This window comes from Miniopterus schreibersii (assembly GCF_964146895.1).
Source record: "Miniopterus schreibersii genome assembly, chromosome: 2".
Taxonomy (NCBI): domain Eukaryota; kingdom Metazoa; phylum Chordata; class Mammalia; order Chiroptera; family Miniopteridae; genus Miniopterus; species Miniopterus schreibersii.
Window position 1 is genome coordinate 172643999 of NC_138102.1, and position 24138 is coordinate 172668136.

Genomic DNA, 24138 nt, shown 5'->3' on the forward strand with positions numbered 1-24138 from the left:
CCCCTTCCGAACCAGCCGGAAGTGACGTAAATGCCCCCGCCGGCCGGTCTTTCGGTCTTCTTCCCTCTCCCTCACTCTTCCTTCCCAGTCCCTCCCCTCCCCTCCCCCTTCCCTCCTCCGGCTCCAGCTGGCGGGGCCGCGCGGGCGGCTGAGGCTGTGGAGTAAGCTGGCCGCTTCCGCCGGACGCCGAAGCCGAGCGGGAGCCACCGGGCGGCGTTTGCCAGGGCGGGGGAATCGAGCCCCGGCACCGCCCCTCCCGGGAGGAGAGGGGACGAGGTGAGTGGCCGCCGTCGCCGGCCGCGCTCCCGCCTGGGCTCTCCGGGCCGGCGAGGAGGGAGGGGCTGGGGAGGGACCCGCGCCGGGCTAGGCCGCCCGAGACCCCCGGTGCTGGCGGCTGTTGCTAGGTGACGGGCCGGCGGGCCGAGGGCCGGGCTGGCGGGGCGGTGGGCGCCCGCGGCACCCGGGCTCCGGGAGCGGATCCGAGAGGCCCGAGCCCCCGGACGAGGCCTGGACGTGACGGGCGCCCGGGGCCGGAGCCGCCCGCGCAGACAGCGCCCCCGCCACGGCTGCGAGCTTGGGTTTCCCTTCGGGAAATGGGACGCTCCTCTGGGACGCGGGGACACAGGTCCCGTGGGTCCCGAGGCCCGGCGCTGAGAGCCCGGCTCCCCCGGGGCCCGCCGGCGGCGTCCTCTCGGACGGTGGCTGCGGCTCTGGGACGGGAGGTTATTGTGCCTGAGGTGGGTGGGGCAGGTGTTTTGTTGAGACCGAAAACCCCGTCGGCGGCTTCTGCACGCGTGCGTTTCTCAGCGGGGAAGAAAGGGCGGAGAAAGGTTTAGACAGATCAAGCCGCAAAAACTTCTCGGGACCCCGCCGAGTACATACCTATGATTAGGAATTAAGAGAAGCAGTACTGTCAAGTCAGCTCCTCCAACCGTCTTCACGAGTCCTCCAGACTCTTACGGTTGTAAATTGCAAGCTACTTCTTTTGTAAGTTGCTAGCTGGGTTTTTTTTGTTTTTTTTGTGTGTATCGAATTCAGGAATTATCTGTATGATGATTTATTTTACAAATTGGATTCACATGCCCTTCCATTCTGGAAAATTGACTTAGTTTTACAGCCTGTCACTGTAAAACCCCGTCATGCCCTCCCTGGTCAGATGCCTGAAGCTACCTTTTGAACTTTGCAGGCGCTTTTGTTTGGCTTCCTGTCTTATTCTTTAGTCTAAATACTAATTTTTAAAAAGTTCAGAAATGATTTACCAGCTGAGTATAGGTAGAGTTCTTGTCAGTACTCGTAAAAGACGCTTTTGGAGGATTGTGTGAAAGAAAGGAACCTAACGAAGGTAAGGACCTGCATTCTCTTGAGATCCACTTTACACACATGCAGAAACCTCAGAAACCTCTTCCTTTGTCTCTACCATCCACAACCAATAAAATAAATGCAGGCACATTGTACTTCCATACAACGGAACATTTCTGTACAAATCAACCCTGTCATTAGGAATAACTATTCACGCTAACGTGTTTGAAATTCACCCAAGAAAAATAGGCCCTTTTACTTTATTTCACTCAAGTGACTAGCTTCATCATCTGCCCTGTTCTGTAGTAGACGGGTGACAGCTTCCTGTCTCTTGTGCCTCATCATCAGCCTCTCCGTAAGTCCTGTTGGTTTTGCCTCTCGAGTATCTGTCTGTCTTCATCTTCCCCAATAGTAATCTGGTTCCGGCCACCATCGTCTCTCATCTAAAGTATCACCAGCCTCCTAATTAGGGTGTAGCTACATTTACCGTGCCCCCTTCTAGGCTTCCACACCAGACTGAGTAACATTTTAAAAATGCAGATCTAATCATGCTGCTTCCAGTATGTCTCCTCCAGGGGCTTTCATTGTTTTTAAGAGAAACGAAAGTCCTTAACAGCCTGTTGGGGTCCCCCAAATGCCTTTCCAGCCTCATCTGTACAGTGCTTTCTGGCATTCCTTCCCCCCCCCCGGCACTCTGTTGGGCCTCAGGTATACATGGCTTTTGGTTATGCAGCTTCCTCTGCTTGGAAATGCATTTCCTTCCTTTTTCATCCAGTTAACGCCTGCTCATCATTCATCTCCCTTCAGGAGACTTTCCTGATTAGGGTAGATTCTTCTAATTATATGTTCTCATAACAGCAATACAGAGTTGCCGTATTTATTAATACTTAATCATTTAATGAGGTGTTCCTCATCTTCTGGTACTGTGGAAGTGCTTAAAAAATGTTTGTGAAATGAATGAATTCACTGAATGCTTGCTAAATGTTCCAGGACTTGTGCTAAACATCTTACATGCCTCCTGATCTTTAATCCCATAGAAATCACTTGAGGAATAGGTGGCGTTTCCCCCTTTTTAAAGGTTAGAACTAGTGTTAGGGAGGCTAGTTGGTGCTCATGGTGCGAGTATTAAGTATTAGAACTGGCATTTGAACCCAGGTTTTCTTTCCACTGAAGGTTGTGTACTTAATCATATAACACTTAACTCTCACACTGTACATCAGAATCACCTGGGGGAGCTGCTCAGAATACAAATGCCCTCACCGCACATTTATAGATTCTGATCCCAGTGGTTTGAGGTAGTCCATAAGCATCTATATGGTTTAACAAGGTATTCAGTCATCAGATGGTATTAGATGTTCACTAGAGTTTGAAAACCATTGTCTTAGATAACACTTCAGTATTTTTTGTGTCAGTTTTCACACACTGTACTACAGTGTATTTCGATTTTATATGTTCTTAAGTCAAGGAAGAACTGTAGCCCCATGTGTCATTTTGTTAGATTTCCTACCCAGTTATTTCTTTTCCTCCTTTTCTAGCCCAAGAGACTGAATAGTAAGACTTTGCCACCCCAGGGCTTCTATTTCTTTTTTTTTAAATTACCATAATTTAAAGAATCTGATTGATTTCCTGTAGTAAAAACTACACCAGTTACATGAGCTGGAACTGCCTTCAAAAGAGTTGGATATAATCTCTCCTCAGATCTTACTTATGTTCAAATTACTAATTTGATATTTAAGCATATGTTTCCTCATAGTCTCATGTTGCTTTTTAAATTTTAGTGTACAACGATCTTAAGTTTGTAAGCAGTGATGGAAACTGAATGTTTTACTTCTTTCTTCTACTGTATCTAACTAGCATAGTGCTTTCTACTTAGTAGGTTAGGTACCCAATGATTTGTTGAATGGATGTGTACTTCACAGTAGTGATTTATGCTTGTTTCTTAAAATCAGGTTTTTCTTCTGTAAGTAATCTGTTCTAGCTCAACTGATAATAATTCAATACTTTCTGTGGTTTCAAAGAGAATGATTGTACTCAACTGGTATAATTGTTTTCTGAGTAAGATTCAGTGTGACTTCTGTATAGACCAAAGAATGGTAGTAACCAGGTTTTAAAAACTATATCTTTCTGAAACTTTTACTAATCTCTGAATGCTCTAACAGGAAAAAGAAAACATGTATTTCAAGAATGTATCTCAGGATCATTTTACTTTAGGTATAAACAGATAAGCACTGCATATAGATGTATAGGTACAAAAATTCCCCCAAATTTTATGAAGCATTTTACCAAAGGTATTTATGTCATAGTCATGTAATTCTTATTTCAAATTACAAAATTTCATTTTATAAATGCTTAACTATTAAAATGAATATAGAAGTGGTATTCTTTTATTTTTAATTTTATTTATTGATTTTTAGAGAGAGGAAGAAAGGGAGGGAGGAAGGGGAGAGAGAGAGACATCAATGTGAGAGAGAAACATCAGTAGCTTGCCTCGTACATGTGCCCTCCTGACCAGGGATCAAACCCACAATCTGGGTATGTACCCTGACCGGGAAACGAACCACCACCTTTTGGCATACAGGACAGCCCTCCAACCAACTGAGACACATTGGCTAGGGTGAAGTGGTATTCTTTTATTTTCAGACATTTACATAGAAAGAAACCTCAGACCCTGGTGCCTCCTTAAGGAATAAAACTATTTTGAGTTCATTTTTATTCATTTATGTTATTGTTCTTTGTAGTCAATGTGTAATATTTAGTGCTTGTTTAAAGTCTAGTCTCAGCTATGTGCCATGAGACTAACAGTTACTAAACATAATTTCATTATTAGATGTAATTACAATAACCTTTTTATTTGCATTACAATATTTCCAATAAAAATGCAAGCTAATTCTACTTTACAGTATTTTCTTCTTGGCGAATTAAGGGACTCTTTGCACTTGTGTTACTTGAAAATTCAGGACATATTTTTAGCATAAATATAATTTTAGCTACTATATTCTTGCTATATCTAGAGTTTATGAGTAGACAGAACTAAAAGAATTGCCATTTCCTTTCAACTACCTGCCATCAGGTGCTGTAATACTCAACCCACTTTCTGCCAGGTGCATGTAAAATCTTGTAATACAACAGAATCACCTACTGGTTCTACTTAAAGCCAAGTGATGGCTGAGCCAGATGGTAGAAAGGTATAATCTTGGGATCATACTGAAGTCTCAAATCTTATTTTGGCTGAGATTTAGGAGGGGAAGATAGTTGAATTTCAAGTGAATTCTTGTGGTGTACAAGGGGAAATGGCTTATATGAATAAACATTTCTGTCTTTTATAACTTTGTCTTTGGAAAAAATATGCTTATTTCTTTATTCATTAATCAAGTGAAAATTTGAAAAGCTATCATTTAGTTTAAGAAAAGATACTTGGAGTCTAGATTTCTTATATGTCCAAAGGCTATTGCTAATAATTCAAAATCTTGTTTTATAAGCTCATTCAGTTAGCCTGTCCTTGGCCTCTGTTGCTTTCATGATTCTCCTTGGGTCACTGTTTTCAAGCCCACAGTATTAACCACTGTACTGCTCATGGTGCCCGAATTTTGATCTTCAATCAAGAAGTTTTTTCTAAGTTTTGTACTGCATATCTAAAAACCTGCTAGATGTATCTCCATATGAAAGTTATTAAGGCAACTCCCATTCAGCATGTCCAAAGCTGAGTTCTTCCCCCATAAGAGAAACAATTGTCTCCTTTAAGTCCTGCCTTGCTAGGTAGTTTCACTCTCTACCTGGACTCTGAAATTAGAGACCCAATTGGGATTCCTAATGTCGTCCCTTCCCTTTGTCTAATTGATCAGTAAGTTCTCTTAGTTCTAACTCATACTCGTTTCTTAGTTTTCCCTTTCTTCCCTTTCCTTACTGCTACTTCCTTAATTCAGCACCCTCTCTTTTAAAATTTTGATATATAATATATAAAAGTGCACAATGAAATTTAATATGTGATTATAAACTAAACATCCATTTAACTAGCACCTTTGAAACACCCCCTCCACTCACCATCTCTTTCCTATCTTCATCTCTATTTCTGTCTTTTCCTTTGTTTTCTTGCTTTGTATAGCAGTGTGTGCTTGATCCCCCCCCCCCAACCTACACATTGATGTTCTCTTGAGTCTTGCCCATTCCCTACTTTCACCCCTAGTATATCATTCATTCTGCTTAATGAATTGGTCATCTTACCTCATGCCTGAAATCCTTCCGTAGCTTATTATAGCTTGATTTCTTACTACCTTATTCCCTTGGTGATCTGGCTTTTCTGTCTCCTTTCTTTACTTCCTTCTTATACTCCAGCTTTTATCTGAACTGCTTTGTTATTACTCCAGTGCTCCTGCCATTCACTATCTAGTCGACTCCTACTCACCTTTAAAGACATCTCTAGTACTACTGTTTTGGGGAAATTTTCTTCCATCTGTTCCTCTTCTTTTTGCTCCTATAACACTGTGTGTTATATTTTTAGCATTTTATCACTGTAGACTAATGCTATGGTTGGCTTACTTCTCTGTCTCTTGCCCCTTTAATGGTAAGATCTTTCATGACTTATTTTTCCTTTCTTCCCAGTTTCTTATGTGGTATCAGGTACATAGTGAGTATTCAGTAAGTGTTAAATAATTCACTAGATGAATTTCCATGCCTATTCCTACCTTGCGTATACTAGTGTTGGCGCTGTTTAGACAATGGATAGGCATCTCAAATTTGAATATAAACTCTGAAAATATTCTTTGTTTTCATACTAAACTATTTGTAGGTTTCAGATCACATTGGAGGCTTCCTCCCCTTCATGTCTTGGCACATCCTTTCTAGAATGCTCCTTCCATTTTTTTTTACCTGAAAAACACTTCATTTTTAAGCCCATTTTTGTGTTCCCATAATGTGGTACATTTATACCACTAGCGAATTGCTGTAAATCATTGGAGGTCTGAGTCTGCTATTGGACTGAGTTCCTAAAAAGCAGATGTGGTTCCACTTACATCTGTGTTCCCACTGTCCAACAAATGCATGACGTGTAATATGTAACTACTCAGGCGGAGTTAGAGAAATGCCTATGTAGGTTTTAAGTAGGATTTTTGTGTCCTTTCACCTTCCCATCAAAATCAGCAGCAAATGTTCATAGAGAACAATTTGGCATAGCAATAAATGTTTCATAATGTCAACAGCAACATTTTCTAACTGCTTACAGAAACACAGCATTAAGCTAAAAAGGGAAAGTGAATCTGTTTCTATTTACAGACAGTTCAAATCTTTAATAGAAGAAGGTAAGTTATATTTGCATAATATAATTTAATTAACAGAAAATAGGGTATGAAATAGTGTTTCTTCAGTCCAGTGGCCTTTTTTTTGCTTGTAAATAGTTTACTTGTTTTTAGTCCAGTAAATATTTTTACTTGGTATTCTCTAATTTTTAATAACAATGTACTTCTTTGTGTGTGTTTTAAGTTGATGGCATCTGAAATTTTTATCAAGCGTTAAGGTAGTTACAAAGGATCTAACTTCTGTATTGTTGTCTATTTTACTTTAATGAAAACCTTGAAGTTTTGCTTATTAGTTGAAATAAATTTGTTCCTACGCATTCCTGTGATTTCCATCTTGCTTCTTAGTTATAATTTTGTGATAGATAAGACATGGGGTCTTTCTGTCTTCAGTATTTCTTTTTATCTTTATTGTTGAAAGTCCCCCTTTTTTCCCCTGTGACCCCCTTTACCTCACTTCTGCCCCCCCTTCCCCAAGGCCTTCACCATGTCTTCAGTATTTCTTACAGACTTCTTTTTGCTTCGCTCATGAGGAACTTTTTCTCAGGATTAATGCATTCTCAAATTGCCTTCGTCCTACCCCCCAAAGTTTTTTATACCCAAGTAAATGCTGTATAATAAGACTGGTATGGCTGAGAAAAATACTTTTATTGGGTAAAGTGAGAGAAAATTGTAAAGAAAGAAAGACTTGGTTAAGGAAAATTTGCAAGACACAGGCTTGTCCTCAGGGGAATCAATTTTAGAAAAGAGCAGACGTGGAAGATTGGAAGAGTGATAGGGTTTTAAACTTTTTTTTATACCATGGACTCTTGAGAATCTAGTGAAGCCTATGGACCCCTTCTCAGCGTAATATTTTAGTATCAGCTTTTTAATTTCTACAAAAGCTTCTGGGATTTGATTTGATTACATTGAACCTGCAGATTCATGGTGAAAATTGACATCTTAACAATATCGAGGCTCCCAGTTCATGAACACAATCTTTTCATATATTAGTCTTCAATTTTTCTCAGCAATTTTTTTTGGTTTTTATTATACAAATCTTGTCTCTCTCATTAAATTTGTCTATAGATATTTCATGTCCTTGAAATGGTATATTTGAAATTTCATGTTCAGTTGTCTTTCTAGAAAATAGTCTTTTTAAATGTATTATTCTTGTATTCTGTTACCATGGTAAACTCACATATAAGTTCTAGTAGCTTTTTTATAGATTTCTTCTGACCTTCTGTGGTCCTTGATCATGTTACTTAGGAATACAGAGTTTTACTTCTTCCTTCCCAGTCTGAATGCCTTTTATTTTGTTCTTTACTGCTTTGGCTAGGACCTCCGTTAGGGTATTGCATAGAAGTGATAAAAGCAGATATCCTTACTTTGTTCCCAAACTTAGGGAGAAAGCCATCAATCTTTCATCTTGAATTATAATATTAGCTTTAGATACTCAAAGATACCATTTATCAGGTTGAGGAAGTTTTTGTTCTTAGTTTGCTGAGAATTTTTATCATGAATGGGTATTGAATTCTGTCAAAAATTTTATTGCCTTTACTGAGATGATATGTTTTCTTTTCTCCATTATTCAGTTAATACAATGAATTACATAGATTTGTTTTTGAGTGTTGCATCAACCTTGCGTTCCTGAGATAAATCCCACTTGGTTGTGGGGGTTTGGATTTGTTGGATTTGATGTGTTAATATTTTGCTAAGGATTTTTACATGTTGATGAGGGATATTCATGTTCAGTTAACTTATTATGTCATTATTTAGTGGTGGTATCACGGCAGCACAGCCTATATAACATGAAACTTTCTGGAAGAGCTTGTGTATGGACTTGGTATTATTTTTTCCATAAGTGTTTGATAGAATTCAACAATGAAGGCTTCTGAGCCTGGAATTTTCTTTGTGGTGAGGGTTGTAGGTATGAGTTAAATTTCTTTTATATGGGATTATTCTGACTTTCTGTTCTTCCTTGAGTCAATTTTGGTAGTTGTGGCTTTCAAGGAATTTTCCATTTTGTCCAAGTTGTTGAATTAACCAGCATAAGGTCTTTCATTAAATAATACGTGATTCATTTTGAATCTGTAAGGCATAGAGAGTTAGAATCTGTAGGATTTCCTCTATTTCTGATATTGGTCATTTTTTTCTTAATGTAGCTACAGGTTTACCTGTTCAAAAACACGGATTTGGGCTTTGGCCGGTGTGGCTCTGTTGGAGCATCATCTGAATGCCAGAGGGTGTCAGGTTCTGTGCCTGGTCAGGGCGCACACCTGGGCTGCGGGTGGATCCCTCGGGGGAGCACCTTTGGAAGGCAACCAGTCCCTATTCTCTCTCGAGTTGGCGTCTCTCTCCCCTCCCCCCTCCTGAAATCAATAAGCATGTCCTTGGTGAGGATTAAAAACATGGTTCAAACGGACAAACAAAACAACAGATTTGTGCTTCATCATTTTTTTTTCACATCTCTATTATTTAAATAGAGTATAAAATTACATTAAATTTAATGTGTTTCATTTGTTTATACTTTTTTCCACATTTTTGTTTTTTAATCCTCACCCGAGGATATTTTTCCATTGCTTTTTCACAGAGAGGGGAAGAGAGAGAGAGAGAGAGAGAGAGAGAGAGAGAGAGATTGATTGACGTGAGAGAGACAGGGATTGGTTGCCTCCCACAGGGGCCGAGGATGGAGCCCTTGGCTGGAATCGAACCCGGGACCCTTTTGTCCGTGGGCCAACGCTCTCACCACTGAGCAAAACTAGCTAGGGCTTTTCTGAAACTTTTTTTTTTTTAAATATGTCTTTATTGATAGAGTGAGGAAGGGAGAGAGAGAGAGAAACATCAATGATGAGAGAGTCATTGATCAGCTGCCTCCTGCACTCTGCCGACTAGGGATCGAGCCAGCAACCTGGGCATGTGCCCTGATCAGGAATCAAACCCTGATCTCCTGGACCATAGGTTGGTACTCAACTGCTGAGCCGTGCCCGTAGGGCTTTTCTCCGCATTTTTGAGCTTAATTTTCTCTCTTTTTCCCCCTGTCGTCCTAAGGTGGAAGTTTAGACCACTGATTTTGGATTTTTTCTCCTAATGTAAACACTTAAATTAGCTATAAATTTCCCACTAAGCACTGCTTTGCCTACAGATTTCCTGCAGATTTTTCATTTTCATTTACTTAAAAATATTGAAAATTTTTCTCTGATTTCTGTTTTAGCCCTTGGGTTATTTAGAAGTGTTGTTAAATTTTGAAGTATTTACATTTTTTCTAGATAATTATCTATTCTTGATTTATAGTTTAAGTTCATTGTGGTCAAAGGATATGTATTATTTCAGTAGTTTTAAATGTTGAGATGTGTTTTATGCCCAGCATATAGTCTGTCTTAGTGAATGTTCCATGTATACATAAAAAAAAAAAGTGTGCTATTGTAGATTGTTTTAGGTCAGATTGTTTGATAGTGTTGTTCAGGTCTTCTGTACCCTTGTTGATTTCTTTCTACTTGGTCTCTGTCAGTTACTGAGAGACGACCCTTGAAGTCCAACTATAATTGTGGATTTGTCTTTTTAGTTCTATCACATTTCGCTGCATTTATTTCAAAGCTCTCTTACTGAGTGTGTACACAGATTTGTTATGTCCTTTTGAAGAATTAGGAACTTTTTATTATGAAATAAATGCCCCTCTTTGTGTTGAAGCCTATTCTGCCTGTTACTAATGTAGCCACTCCAGCTTGGTATATTTTCACTTTCTTTTACTTCTAAACCATCTTGTAAAGTGGTTTTAAAGTGGGTTTCTTGTAAGCAGCATATAGTTGGGTCTTGCTTTTTTAAAAATCTAGTTTGACAGTCTGTTCCTTTTCATTGGAATTTAAAATGATTTACATGTCATATATGTAAACATATGGTTGAATTTAAATCTACTGTTTTGATACTTGTTTTCTATTTGTCTCATTTGTCTTTTGTTCCCTTTCTCTCTTCCTACTTCCTTTTATATTAACTCAGTTTACTTTTAGGATTCCATTTTATTTCCACTATTGGCTTTTTAGCTATATCTGTATTATTTTAGTTATTACTCTAGGGTTTATAATATGTCTTTAACTTGCTACAACCTACCTTCAAATGACATTGTACCTACCTCACATATAATGTAAGAATCTTTCAAAACTATACTTCCATGTCCTCTCTTGTGTCCTTCGTTTATTTTGTCTTATTATTTTTAAATTTATTTTAAATATCTCTTTATTGATTTCAGAGAGAGGAAAGGAGAGGGAGAGAGAGAGAGAAACATCAATGATGAGAGAGTCATTGATCGCTGCCTAGCCCACCACCTGGGCATGTGCCTCAACCCTGGAACCGAACCTCAATCGCCTGGATCTGGATCCTAGGTCTACGCTCAACCCCTGAGCCACGCCTGGCCGGGCTATTTTGTCTTATTTTTTACTTAAGTACAATACACTTTTGTTGTTTTGCTTTCAGTGATTTGCTGTTTTTTAAAGATAACATGAGAAGTTTTTTTTTTATATATAGCCATATCATATTTCCAGTGACCTTCATTTATGTGGTAGATCCAGATTTCCATCTGCTTATCTTTTTCCTTCTGTTTAAAGAACTTCCTTTAATATAGCTTATAGTGAATATCTCTTGGCAACAGATTCCCTCAAATTTTGTTTTCCCGGAAAAGTGTTTATTTCATAGTTATTTTTGAAAGTATGTTTCCCGTGACTTATAGAATTCTAGGTCAACAGTTTTTTTTAGTACTCCTTCGGTTGTTTTCTGGCTTGCATAGCTTCTGATAAGTATTGGGAAATTTGTATCTTTGTTCCTCATAATTTGCCTGTTTTCTCTGGCTGCTTTTAAAATTTTTCTCTTAACCACTGATTTTCAGCTATTTATATGACATGTCTAGGCATAGTGTTCTTTATGTTTATCCTGCTTATGAGTCATTGAATTTCTTGGTGTTTTCATTGAATTTGGAAAAAGTTTTGCCCGTTATTTTTTCAAATATTATTTCTCCTCTCTCCTCCTCAATTTTGGGATTCAGTTATATATGTTAGACCATGATATTGTCACTGAGACTTCATTTATTTTTCCCCTCAGCCTTTTACTATATATCTTCAGGTTTCACTAATCTTTTTTCCCCCTACACTATCTAATGTGTTAATTACAGCCTCTGAATTTTTTGAGCCTTGTTTTTTTCATCTCTAGAATTTTCATTTGGGTTTAAAAAATATATTCCATTTTCTTTCATTATGTTCATGCTTTCGTTTAAATATTTGGACATATAATAGCTTTTTAATGTCTTTGTTAATTCTGTAAGGTATCATTTTGGAGCTTGTTTTTATTGACTGATTTGGTCTTGATTATGATCATATTTTCTACCTTCTTGGCCTGTCTGATAATTATCGAGTGCATGCTGAACATTGTGAATGTTATATTGTTTATTATCTAAAAATGTTTTTTGTTTTCCTTTAATGAGTATAGGGTTTTGTTCTGGTAGGCAGTTAAGTAACTTGTGATTAGTTTGATCATTTGAGGATTGCTTTTAGTTTGTTAGGGCAGGTTTAGAGTAGCTTTTACTCTAAGAATAGTCTGTCGTACTAGTAAGGCATGGTCCTTCTGGGATTTCTACTGAATGCCTTTAATGATCAACAAGGACTCTTCACTCCAGCTAGTGAGAAATTAAATGATTTGCAGCCTTGTGTGAACTCTGGAACTATTCAGCTCATGGCTCCCTAGTTGGTCCTTGTCTAACCCTGTGGGATTTCACACTATGCATGTGCATCTTAGTATTTAATAAAGCATCAAGGGGACCCCTGCGCACATTTCTAGAGCTCTTTTTCTGCATGGTAGTTTTCTCTCTGTGTCTCTCACTCATTTGAAAAATATTTCCCCCTTACTCTTTGCAATTCTATCCCAGAACTCCCATCTACCTCAGCATCCTTAAATTTCAGTTTGCCTCCTCAACTTTTTAACTCAGCTAGACTGCCTCTTGGAATCTGCTCTCTGCTCTTCGGTTTGCATTGTCTCTAGGCAGAAAGCTGGGGTAGTCCTAGGGTTCACCTGGTTAGTTAGCTTTCTCACTGGGATCATATACCTGTGCTGCCTGGCTGTTCAGTGTTTGAAAATGTTTATTTAATATATTTTGTCCAGTTTTTGGTTGTTTAAGAGAGTAAGTTCAGTGTTTGTTTCTCTGTCATGGCCAGAAGTGTGTAAAATTTTAAATATATTTTTATGACCTATTGTTTGTGCATGTTTTATTATCCTTTTGTCATCAATACTTTTTCTTTTAGAAAATATTCTCAAATGACTTCACAGTTCAACAGCAATTATTTTAATGAGCAAAACTTTTATAAAATACAAATTTATTGCTTAGTATACCATTGGTTCCTTTCAAGTTTTATATGGCTGTTTTTAGCATAAAGTAAGATTCAGACCCTCTACACCACTGTATGGCTTAAAGGGTCCAAGTTATATAGTTGAGCAGCATTCATATCAGTGTCAACTATAAATAAGTCTTTTTCTTCCTGGTCTGTGACAGTTGAGTTTTAAGAGAATAGTTTGGTTCGTAGACTTAGCTTTGCACACAAATTATGTTGGATTCTCAGAAGACCAAACCAACATGTAGCTTTTATTTCTGTAGGATTGTTTTGCTCGTTGTTTGAGTATGTTAGGCTTTTCGGACTAAATAAGGAATGTTAAGTGTTTAAATAAGTAAAAACAAATGATCAGAGCTCCCCTATCCCCCTGTGTTTCTAGGTAACTCTAAGTACCCAATTTTGCAGCCATGGAGTCCATGCTTAATAAGTTGAAGAGTACTGTTACAAAAGTAACAGCTGACGTCACTAGTGCTGTAATGGGAAATCCTGTCACTAGAGAATTCGATGTTGGTCGACACATTGCCAGTGGTGGCAATGGGCTAGCTTGGAAGATATTTAATGGCACAAAAAAGTCAACAAAACAGGTAAGTTTTAATTGAGTCCAGTTGGAAAAAACACACATGCTACTAAGTATCATAATGTGCATTTATGCATTTTTATGATAAGAAATGCCAAAAATGATGGGTTCTTTCTCATTTTGTGTAATGAAGTCATACAAAACCAAATGCTTTTAAACATGCTCTGAATCTCCTGGTTATAAATATATTTTTTGATATATCATCATATTTTATAATTTAATTTTGCCTACGTAATAAACATATCAGCTGAGCAAATGAGTATGTAGTATTAGATTTTAATATTTAGCAAAGTGTATGTTTTAGAATAAAAATTGTCGTGTTCCTTTTCATATTTGTCGTCAAGGTAATGGTAAAATACCCAGTTAAAATTTTCCACCATTAAATGCATTCATATTTAGTGCATTGTTTTTCCCTCTTTAATTCTATAGCCTTCTAGGAAATAGATTCCTGTAATATTTTTTAGTGTTTAACCTGACCGTTTTTACCATCAGATTTCATACCTAGTATTAATAGTTAAAAATAAATAAGGGTATATCTTGTTATCTCTTAAGTCTTCTCAAAACCACCTTATTGTTAACTTAATCTAAATAAAAATGTAGATTTTATTTTCTCCTTTTGAGAAAGGAACATTGGCCTCAAATCACATGGAAAACAAAGAGCATGATACTTGGCAGTCACCCCTGGTCAGTCATGAAAGGCCCATAAAATAGAGATCTCAGGGAACGACTGTGTTTCAAAAACCATCTCATAGGTTAGTGGAGGTCATGATTGTTGTTAGGGAATCCTAGGCATATTGGTATATGTTAACTTAGAGTTTATTGCTTAAACTGTCTTGTTTTCAGCAAGTGTTCAACTTTGCAGTAAGCAAAGTAGCTTTTAAAAATTATAAATTAGGCCTATATCAAAATATATATCCAGTCTCCATTTTGGGAAATATTAGTTTTTAGAATAAATCATTTATTTCATAGCCTTTGTTGTTTAAAAATAGGGTATTGAGAAAAAATACTCTTTAGTGGGTAACATTTATTAATAATGTATTTTAAAGACTATGAAGTGAATAAATGGAGAGTAGAGTGCCAAATATGGCTTACATTTTGTTTTAGTAATTTTTGTGTAAAAAAGAATCTCAGTTTTTATTTAGAATTAACAGTTGATGAATCTTAAGTGGAAGATGTATTGGATGATTGCACTACATTATCTTTTTGGTATGTTTGAAAATTTTCATAATGAAAAGTTGAAAAGGCTTTTAATTCAAGATGATAATTAAAAGCTTCTAGTAATTGCCTATCTTTACTGACTACCTGTAGGCAATAAACATCAGAGTGTCTTCTAGGTATAGATCCTGTGGTGGATACAGAGACACTTAAGGCATGGTTTCTTTCTCCAAGAAACTTGTCATACATATAAGGTGGCAGGAGTTTTACACAAGTGATGTGATATGTGTTAGCAGAGTGGTTAGTATAGTGAAGTACTAGAAGGCAAACAAAAATTAGAAATTAGATGATAGTCTATTCTGATGAAAGGTTTTGAGGTGCAGGCTAAGAGTTTTCTCTTAGGATGTAGGTATGAGGCCCAAAGAGTTAGTTAATTAGTAACAGCTTTGTTGAAATTGGTTTATTTTAATGAACTGATTGGAACAAAGAAAATATTTTTAAGGTAGTTGATAACCTGTTCTGACCTATGTAGGCATCTTTCATCTTTGACCTAAAACAAATGTCTGAGAGAGAATTTTGTGTTGTTTCTTCATCTTTGTGAACTGTAGTGTTCCTCCTTAAGATTTGTGAAACTGTGAAACTCATGAGCCATTTCATATGATCTTTTTTTAAGGACTTAACACATTTTGAAAAAACACACATTTAAATTAGATGCATTTATAAAATGTGTTGTAGCAGAACACTTACTAAAATAAGATTGTGCACATGAATAGTGAGATAGAAACATGAACTTCTAGGTCATTTGTTTCTAGTTCAAATTAATAGTACATAATGCTCTTAGCTCCTGAATATCCTGTGTCTCATAATGATCAAAAGAAATAAGATCATGTGTTTATATATGAGTGTTATTTAAAGCTCTCACTCAAATGATTGTTGTCCTGAAGGCATGTGTCATGTTTTACTGGGGTGCTCTATGTATATTGGCCATGTGTTGTTTCTGGGGTGACAGAGTGGTGTATTGGATGGGAACGTGGACCCTAGGGTTAGACTGACTATGTCTGAATCTTCATTCTTCATGTTACCAGCTTCGAAGTCTTCAATAATGCATTCATCTTCTTCACAGTGCCCTCATCTGTGACTTGAGGATAATAACGTGTCTCATAGGGTTGCTAGGAGGAATGTAGTAATTCCTAAAAAGTACACAGATGCTTGGAATGGGATGTTAAAATTCAGTAACTAAATATAAATAGTCCCTTTATATTACCACTTTCAGAGACTCAGTTCTCTAATATCCATAACTCATTTGTACATATGTAAGGAGTCTCCAACTTAAAACAAGTTGTATTTGAGAAATTTACTGGTTTGGAATTCTGCAGTGAATCTCTGTTATGTGATTAGGTTGCTAAGTTAACTTGTGAAAGCAATAATGATAATGTGGCAAAAATAATCAGAAGAGAATAACAATAAAGTGGAAATATACTGTCTTGCATATTGAAGTTTAGTAGTAGTAGATTTAATTAGAAGTTTTTGAAAGAGACTTTTATAGAAATTCTGGAAGGGCCATTCTGGGGGAAGGTGGAGAAGGGTATAGGGAGATAAATGGTGATAGACAGAGACTTGATTTGGGGTGGTGAACACACAGTACAGTATACAGATGATGTGTTGTAGCGTTGCGCACCTGAAACCTGTATAATTTTGTTAACTAGTGTCAACCCTAGTAAATTCTATAAAAATGGACAAAAATCTTTCAAAGAATTTTGAAAGGCTAGTATTGATTCTTGCTCATTTTTGCTTCCAGCTCTATTGGTTTTATGATGGAGATCTAGCAGTGGTAATATATCAGCTATCAATATGGCTATTTTTTGACTGATTTGTTAAGATTGGGCAACTGGATGATAACTAGTTTTCCTTGGGTAGTGGAGAGAATGAAGGCAAGACGACAGTTAAGGAAGAGGTGTGATTTTAGTTGTATAAAATAAGCTGTGAATGATCTCAAAGAGAGGTGGTAAGAGAGCATCGTCCTGTACTGGTAACCATTCCCATTTCTACCCATAACAAGATGGGGATGGGAGGAAGGAGAGAGAGAAATTATAGGTTATTCATATGTAAAAGGTGCTTGGAAATTGTTTTGTATAAACAGTTACTCCCAGACATGTACAGTCTTTCTTTCAAAAAGCATTTCAAAATTTTGTAGTATATTCCAGGGTTTGAATAGCATTTTGAATAGCATTTTGAATTTTTAAACATTTTAACTTTTATTTGAATTCTGGTTATATAAGAGACTACTAAACAGGGGACGACACATTACACAGTTTATATATACCTCTGATACCAGATTCATACGTGGAGATTTTCCTATGTTCTTCTTAGATGAGGCTCTGGGTCTCATACCTTTAAAAATATTCAGATTTACTAATCATAAAGAAACCAACTTTTTGATATCAGAGAAGTATTACAATGGTGCTAAAATTGCCATGATACTAGTATTTTGGAAATAGTATTTAGTTATTTGTAGACTGTTGTGACACTTAAATAAAATTTTACTACTTTTATATATTCTTGATTAAAATTAGTTACATAATTCTTTTATTAGGAAGTGGCTGTTTTTGTCTTTGATAAAAAGCTGATGGACAAATATCAAAAATTCGAGAAGGATCAAATCATCGATTCTCTAAAACGAGGAGTCCAGCAGCTAACGCGCTTACGGCACCCTCGGCTCCTTACTGTCCAGCATCCGTTAGAGGAATCCAGGTAAATTCTCATAAAAACGTGTGTCAGAGACTTCCCGAGCAAATAGTTCAAAATAACTTTATATATGAAATCTGCCTATACGGTATACTGTCAGTGAAAAAATTTTTATAAACTGAGTGTTGAGTTCTTAAGGATTAATTATTTTCCTAAAATTTATTTGCATATTCTATGTATGTGTCTATTTTTGAAATATTAATGGAAGCTTTCTGCACATTTGCCGTGAGTCTGTTCTTATTCTACGCTCGGCACTCCAGTAGTCAAAGTGGAAGATGCAAGAGGAGCGTAGAATAAATACAGTCCCCATCTGAAAGTAGAGGTCCTTGTTCATTTGCTGGAATTTCTTGTCCTCTCTCCATTGATTCACCATTTGGGGCTATTTTTATGTGTGTTCCAGGTACTGTTATAGACATTTAACCTTCTACTATGCCTAGTGTGTTAGTCCATAGCCCTCAGTTACTCTGCCATCTATTTTTCTCAAGGATGAGCTTGGGAACTGTTGCTGAGAATGACAAGGAAATGACAAGGAAATGAAATTTATGTTGTGTCACCTTAATTGGATTCTCAAGCCTTTAGTGCTTTTAATATTCCATTGATACCCTAGCTGTATAAACTCATAACCCCTAATATATTCCTTCTTCCTTCCTACTTAGCAGACTGTATTCCCTCTCTTAATTCAGAAGGTCTTAACTAAATGGTTTGCCCAATGTGTTTGTGGACCCTAGGACTTTAAGGATGGAGTGGAACAGGCAGGTGGGGAAACAGAGCTGGCAGGTTCCAGCCCTCCCATCTCTCTTCAAACAGGCATTGTTGCTTGTATTTATTTTATATATGGGATTTCTGCATAATTCACTGACCCACTGTCACTCCCCCACCCAAGGCACAAGATCCTTTCTTTCTATCTAAAAGAAAAACAAACTGAATATTTATCCTGTGAAAAAGTGTACTGAGTGCTTAACACTTGTTTATGCTCACAATTATGTAGAACTGAGGAACAGAGGCATTACTTAAGCCACATAGTTATGACACCTGATTCTGAACCCGTGGTTTTTCCTCCACTGTACCCTGCTGTGCCTACTCAGAAGTATGCTCATGTGTCTCTTACAGTAGTATTTTTATTGCCCTTCTTTTTATGAATGAACCCAGAAGACTATAGTTGTCTCTTATGTAGCACTCACTACTGTGATCCTACTATCCCAAAGTGCGCTAAGGTTTGTTTGCCACACTTGTCCTGTGCTTACCTGACTCTGTTTGCTTGTGCTGCCTCCTTGGAGTGTTTGCTGTCAGGGTCTGTCTATAGTGTCCCCTATCAGAATGCTATGTCTTTGCTGTTTTAACTTGTATCAACAATCTCTCTTATTTCACCATTCTATTTCAAGTCTCCTGAAGGGAGGAGGGCCAATGTTTGATGTTTTCTCTGTCTTTGCAGCTTCTAGTGTAGTGGTTTAAATATTGTAGACTAGGGATTTATTGGCAATTATGAAGGAAGGTAATTCAGAGATTACTTTAACACACCTTTACTGTTAAGTTGTAAAAACTGCAAAGCACTGATAGAAATAGGAACACTTAGGGAAGGAAAAAATAACTTCCAGTTTTTAATGAATCAGTATGTGGCGATGACACTGGAATTATCCAAAAGAAATGTGCTGTGGGAAAGTAAATCCAGATCAAAGCCCAGCGTTGGTTGTGTGTGGGGGGGCTGGGTAACGTGGAGGGAGTGGAAAGTGGGTAATAGGTGAGTAGTGGGTTAAGGGGGCCATGGAATGAGGAGTTAAATAAAAGGGCTGTGAAGGAGTCGTCTTGATTCTTGGAAAATAAAAAGAGCAAGGTTAAAGTATACTGAGTGACTTTACACTGTGATTTTATAGAGACTTGGTTTTCTATTTTTTTCCCTTAGCTTATGACATAAGCAAGAAAGTAAAAGAAATTTTACTTGATGATTGCTTGCTATAAGGTTAATAAGGGTTTGCTCAGTAAAAGGTAGTAAGGGTGATAGTTATTGTAGAGGTTGTTGGGGGAAAGTTTTAAAAAAATGTGTCACAACTGTTATAGCACTTAGTATAATTCATATGCAGAGCTTCCTGACTTTGTTTTATTGGTTTGAGTTGTTATGTTAATGATGAAAATAAATCTAAAATAGTTTACGTTCTTGTTGATTAATAGGACCACTAATATTTTATGTATATTTGATTTTGATAATGTGGAAAAAATGATAGTGAATAACCCTTTTTCTTTTTTAAAACAGGGATTGCTTGGCATTTTGTACAGAACCAGTTTTTGCCAGTTTAGCCAATGTTCTAGGTAACTGGGAAAATCTGCCTTCGACTGTGTCTCCAGACATTAAGGATTATAAACTTTATGATGTAGAAACCAAGTATGGTTTGCTTCAGGTATGCATTTTTACTCATCATGTGGAAATAATTTTTTTCTTCAAAGTTGTTTTCGGCTATTTCAAACTTATTAGCCTATAAAGTACTTTATATGAACTTCTGCATTTTTTCAGTAATTTAAAAATTATTTGTCCTAGAATTTTCTGTAGTTTATTTCTAAGCTTAAATTGTATTTTGTGTGAAACATAACATTGGTAACCTTTGGATAAGGGCACTTACTAACTGGTGAATGGGGTGATTCCCTTTTGATTTTTTTGAGTTTTAAACCTTGTGAATTCATTTCATAAATATTAAGTTGAAATAATAAAGTACTTATAACAATATATCCTTAAAGAAATTATTTAATGGGTATCAGGAGATTCAGGTATGTCCACATTTTCTGATTTTTCTTTCCCTGCTTAGCAAAATATCTTCAGTTCTGTAGAGTAAATTTATGCAGTAGATTCTTAGTTCCTTGGGGACAGAGTTCATTCTATTTATTATTTTTAACAGTTTTATTAAGGTATAATTAATTGGCATACAAAAAACTTCACATATTTGAAATACACGGTTTTGTAAGTTTATAGCCATCACTACAATCACAATAATGCATATAGCCCCCCACCAAAAGTTTCCTCATACCCATTATAATCCCTCTCCCCTGCTCGTTCTTATTTTCTATCTCTCGCCCTAATTTGTATTTTCTAGAATTTTGTAAATGGCTTTATACAATACGTACTTTCTTTTTTGGCCTGGCTTCTTTCAATCAACCTAATTGTTTTAAGATCCATCTGTATTGCTGTATGTATCAATACTTTTTAATTGCTGAGTAGTAGTCCATTGTATGGATATACATATCATAGTTTGTTTACGCATTCACCTGTTGATGGTCATTTGGGTTGTTCCCAGCAGCAAATAAAGCTGCTGTGCACATTCATGTGCAAGTTTTTATATGGACATATGCTTGTATGTCTTTTGGTTGAATACCTAGAATTAGAGTGGCTAGTTCAAGTGGTGCATATATATATACATATATATATATGTATATATTTCATTTTTTAAGAAACTGACAAACTGTTTTCCAAAGTAGTAGTGCTATTTTATATGCCTACTGCAGTGTATGAGAGTTCATTTTTTTCATATCTTTGCCAAAATGTGGTATGGTTGGTTCTTTTAATTTTAGCCATTCTAGTAGGTGTGCAGTGGTATCTCATTGGAGTTTTAATTTGCATTTCCCTGATGACTAATGATGTTGAACACCTTTCCATGTGCTTCTTTGGCATCTCAATATCTTTTTTGGTGAAAGCCTGTTGAGATCTTTTGCCCATTTTTTGAATGAGTTGTTTTCTGGAATTGAGTTCTGAGATTTCTTTATACGTTGTGGTCACAAGTCCTATGTTAGATGCAAATGTTTTCTCCAGTCTGTGGCTTATCTTATTCTCTTAACAGTATATATTTTTAAATTGTGGTAAAATGCACATAACATAAATTCTAGTATCTTAATCATTTTTAAGATTGCAGTTAAGTGACATGAAGTACATTCACATTGTTGGCAACCATTACCACCATCCATCTCCAGAACCCTTTCACCTTGCAGAACTGAAGCTGTATTGGCGGAATAATAATTCCTGCACTCCCCTCTCCTCCCCCAAGTTCCTGGTAACTACCATTCTGTCTCTATGAACCTGACTTCTTTAGGTACCTCATTTAAGTGGACTCATGTAGTATTTTTCCTTTTGTGACTGGTTTATTTCACGTAGCATAATGTCCTCAAGGTTCATCATGTTGTAGTGTTCATTCATTTTTTGAGGAACCAGCATACTGTTTTCCATAGAAGCTGCACCATTTTACAGTTTTATCTGTAATTCACAGAGTCCTAATTTCTCTACATTCTCACCACCATTTGTTATTTTCTGTCTTTAGGCCAGTACCACACTGTATAGCTTCGTAGTGGGTATCTGAACTTTTTCCCCCAACCATAAAGTACTTCCAAAGATAACTGAAATAATTATGTAAAAGTACTTATCAAATTAGTGCCCGAAATATACAATAAGCATGCAATAAGTTTTTTTTCTCCTTATAAAGTTAGGAAAACTTTTCTAGGATTGAAAAACTTTACATGATTTATAAATTATATTTGAGGAATACGTATTTTTTTAAAGTTAAATCTTACATGAAATTCATGGTTTCAGATGTGTTATAGAACTGAGAACATTCAGTTCTATAACATTAAGCTCTTACTTGCTTATTGTACTAGTCACTGAGGATAAATATTCAGGCAGTTAGAAGTAGCAGGTTATATCAGAAAGTGGTGAAAAATGAAACTGAAAAGATAGAAAAAGGTCTTGTTGGTGATGGGGAACACTAAAGGATTTTAAGCAGGCAAATTGCTTGGTCTAATGTACATTTTAGAGATACCATTCAAGAGGAATGGAATTTGGGGGTAGGGAAGACATGGGAAATAATTCCTGCTACACAGGGTTATTTTTCAGAATCAAATGTATAAATGTCTAAGTGCTTAGCATAGTGCTTGCATGCAAAAAAGTGGTAAATGATAGTTTAAAAAAAAGTCTTGGTCAAAAATCATAGGAAGGACTAGAGGTACAGAGTGAAGTCACAACGGCGGAGGTAGGATAAGCCCTGATGACTATGGGCATGAGAATTGGGAGTGTTGTGGAGTCTAATATGATTTCCCACATTTATTAAGAAGTTGATATACCATCATTTTAAATAATTTACCAGCTGGGACCTACACAGGTTCAGTGACTTGATCAAAGTTGCAAGACTAGTAAGTGATGAAGTGGGGACAGGAATCCAGATAATTTTAAATTATACTTTTTACACTCTTTACTGTTGACTTGCCTTCATGTTGAAAACTATAAGGGAGTTTTTAGAGACTTCATTCTCATATTTGTTCATTAAGCAAATGTTTACTAGTCACCTTTATATAAATCTGGCACAGTTTTGGGTGCTGAAGGTATGGCAGTGAACAAAGCAGATACAGATTCCTGCCTTTGGAACTTCCATACCCTTGGGGGAAGAAAGACAATAATATATAGTACATTAGATTACAATGATAAGTGCTTGTGGAGAAAAGAAGAGCTAATGGAGAAGAAGGAGTAGTTTGGATGGGGAGGGAAGGGGAGTTGCACTTTTGATTGGGGTACTCAGGAAATCTGTTACTGAAAAAGGGGACATTTGAGTAAAGACCTGAAAAAAGCAAAGAAGCAATACCAGGGGAAAGTGATCTAGAAAGAACAAATGGCAAGTGCAAAGTCCCTGAGACAGGATCTGCATGACATGTTCAAGGAGCAGTGAAATACCTGGAGTGGTGAGGAGTTGAAAATAAGAAGACGAGTAGTAGGAGATAAGGCCAGGGAGTTAATGCCCAGTTAGGTCCTATTAGGCCCTGAAAGCCAGAGAAATACTTTGGATTTTACTGAGAGAAAGGAAAGTCTTTGGAAAGTGACATGGTCTGGGTTATGTTTTAACAGATTACTCTAGCAGCTGTATTGAGAATTAAACTATGTAGTAGAGCAGCAGTTTTCAGCCCTTTTCCTCTCATGTCACATGTAAACTAATTACTAAAATCCTGCAGTGAAAAACACACAACAGGTATAATTTTGATTCATTCACAGCGGGTGGCTATTGTGTTAGGTGTCATTTTTTTATTTGACTATCTAAGGAAAAGGAGGTCAGTGCCCCTGACTAAAATAGTCAGGTATTGCATGTTTTAAAAATTCTTGTGGCACACGGTTGAAAATCGCTACAGTAGAGTAACAGCAAAAGCAAAGAGATAAGATAGGTTGGCTGCTACAGTAATAGAGGCCAGAGATGATGATGTTCCAGGGTAGGGGAGATGGCAAGAGACAATCAAATTCTAAGTTTATTTTGATAAAATTATTGGGATTTGCAGATCGATTTGCCATATAAGAAAAAGTGTAGTGTAAGATAACTCAAAGGTTTTTATCTTGAGCAACTGGAAAAATGAAGGGGCCATTAACTGATATGGGAAAGACTGCAGGAGGAGAGAATTGAATTGTAGGGAAGCTCAGTTTTGGATTGTTTTAAGACTGAGATGCTTAAGCATTTAAGGGGAGAGAAGTCAAGAAGGTAGTCCAATAATGAAGTCTGGACTTTAGAGTAATTTGAGAGCACTTGAGAGTAAGCACCGTCTAGATGGTATTTACAGCTGTGAAAACACAGAACAAGAGTAGATGGAAAATGGAGATGTTGAAACATTGAGTCCAGGAGGTTGGGGTGATGAGGAGGAACCAGTAAAATAAACTGAAAAGCATCACCAATGGAGTTAGAAGTCAGAGAGCAAACTAATGTTTGCCAAAATTTTGGTT

At 37.0% G+C, this 24138-nt stretch overlaps 1 protein-coding gene across 3 annotated transcripts in view; it reads left to right on the forward strand.

Moving 5' to 3' along the window:
• The first annotated feature begins 13 nt into the window (after positions 1–13).
• SCYL2 (SCY1 like pseudokinase 2) overlaps positions 14–24138 on the forward strand; it is a 54134-nt gene continuing 30009 nt past the window's right edge. The window contains exons 1-4 of one of the 3 annotated variants that reach the window (XM_081128035.1): positions 14–276; positions 13317–13521; positions 17263–17420; positions 19663–19807. In XM_081128035.1, the coding sequence (XP_080984161.1) occupies positions 13345–13521; positions 17263–17420; positions 19663–19807 (480 nt within the window). In that variant the 5' untranslated portion in view covers positions 14–276; positions 13317–13344. The remainder of the gene's footprint in view (positions 277–13316; positions 13522–17262; positions 17421–19662; positions 19808–24138) is intronic. The other 2 variants (XM_081128037.1, XM_081128036.1) reach the window with 2 other exon arrangements.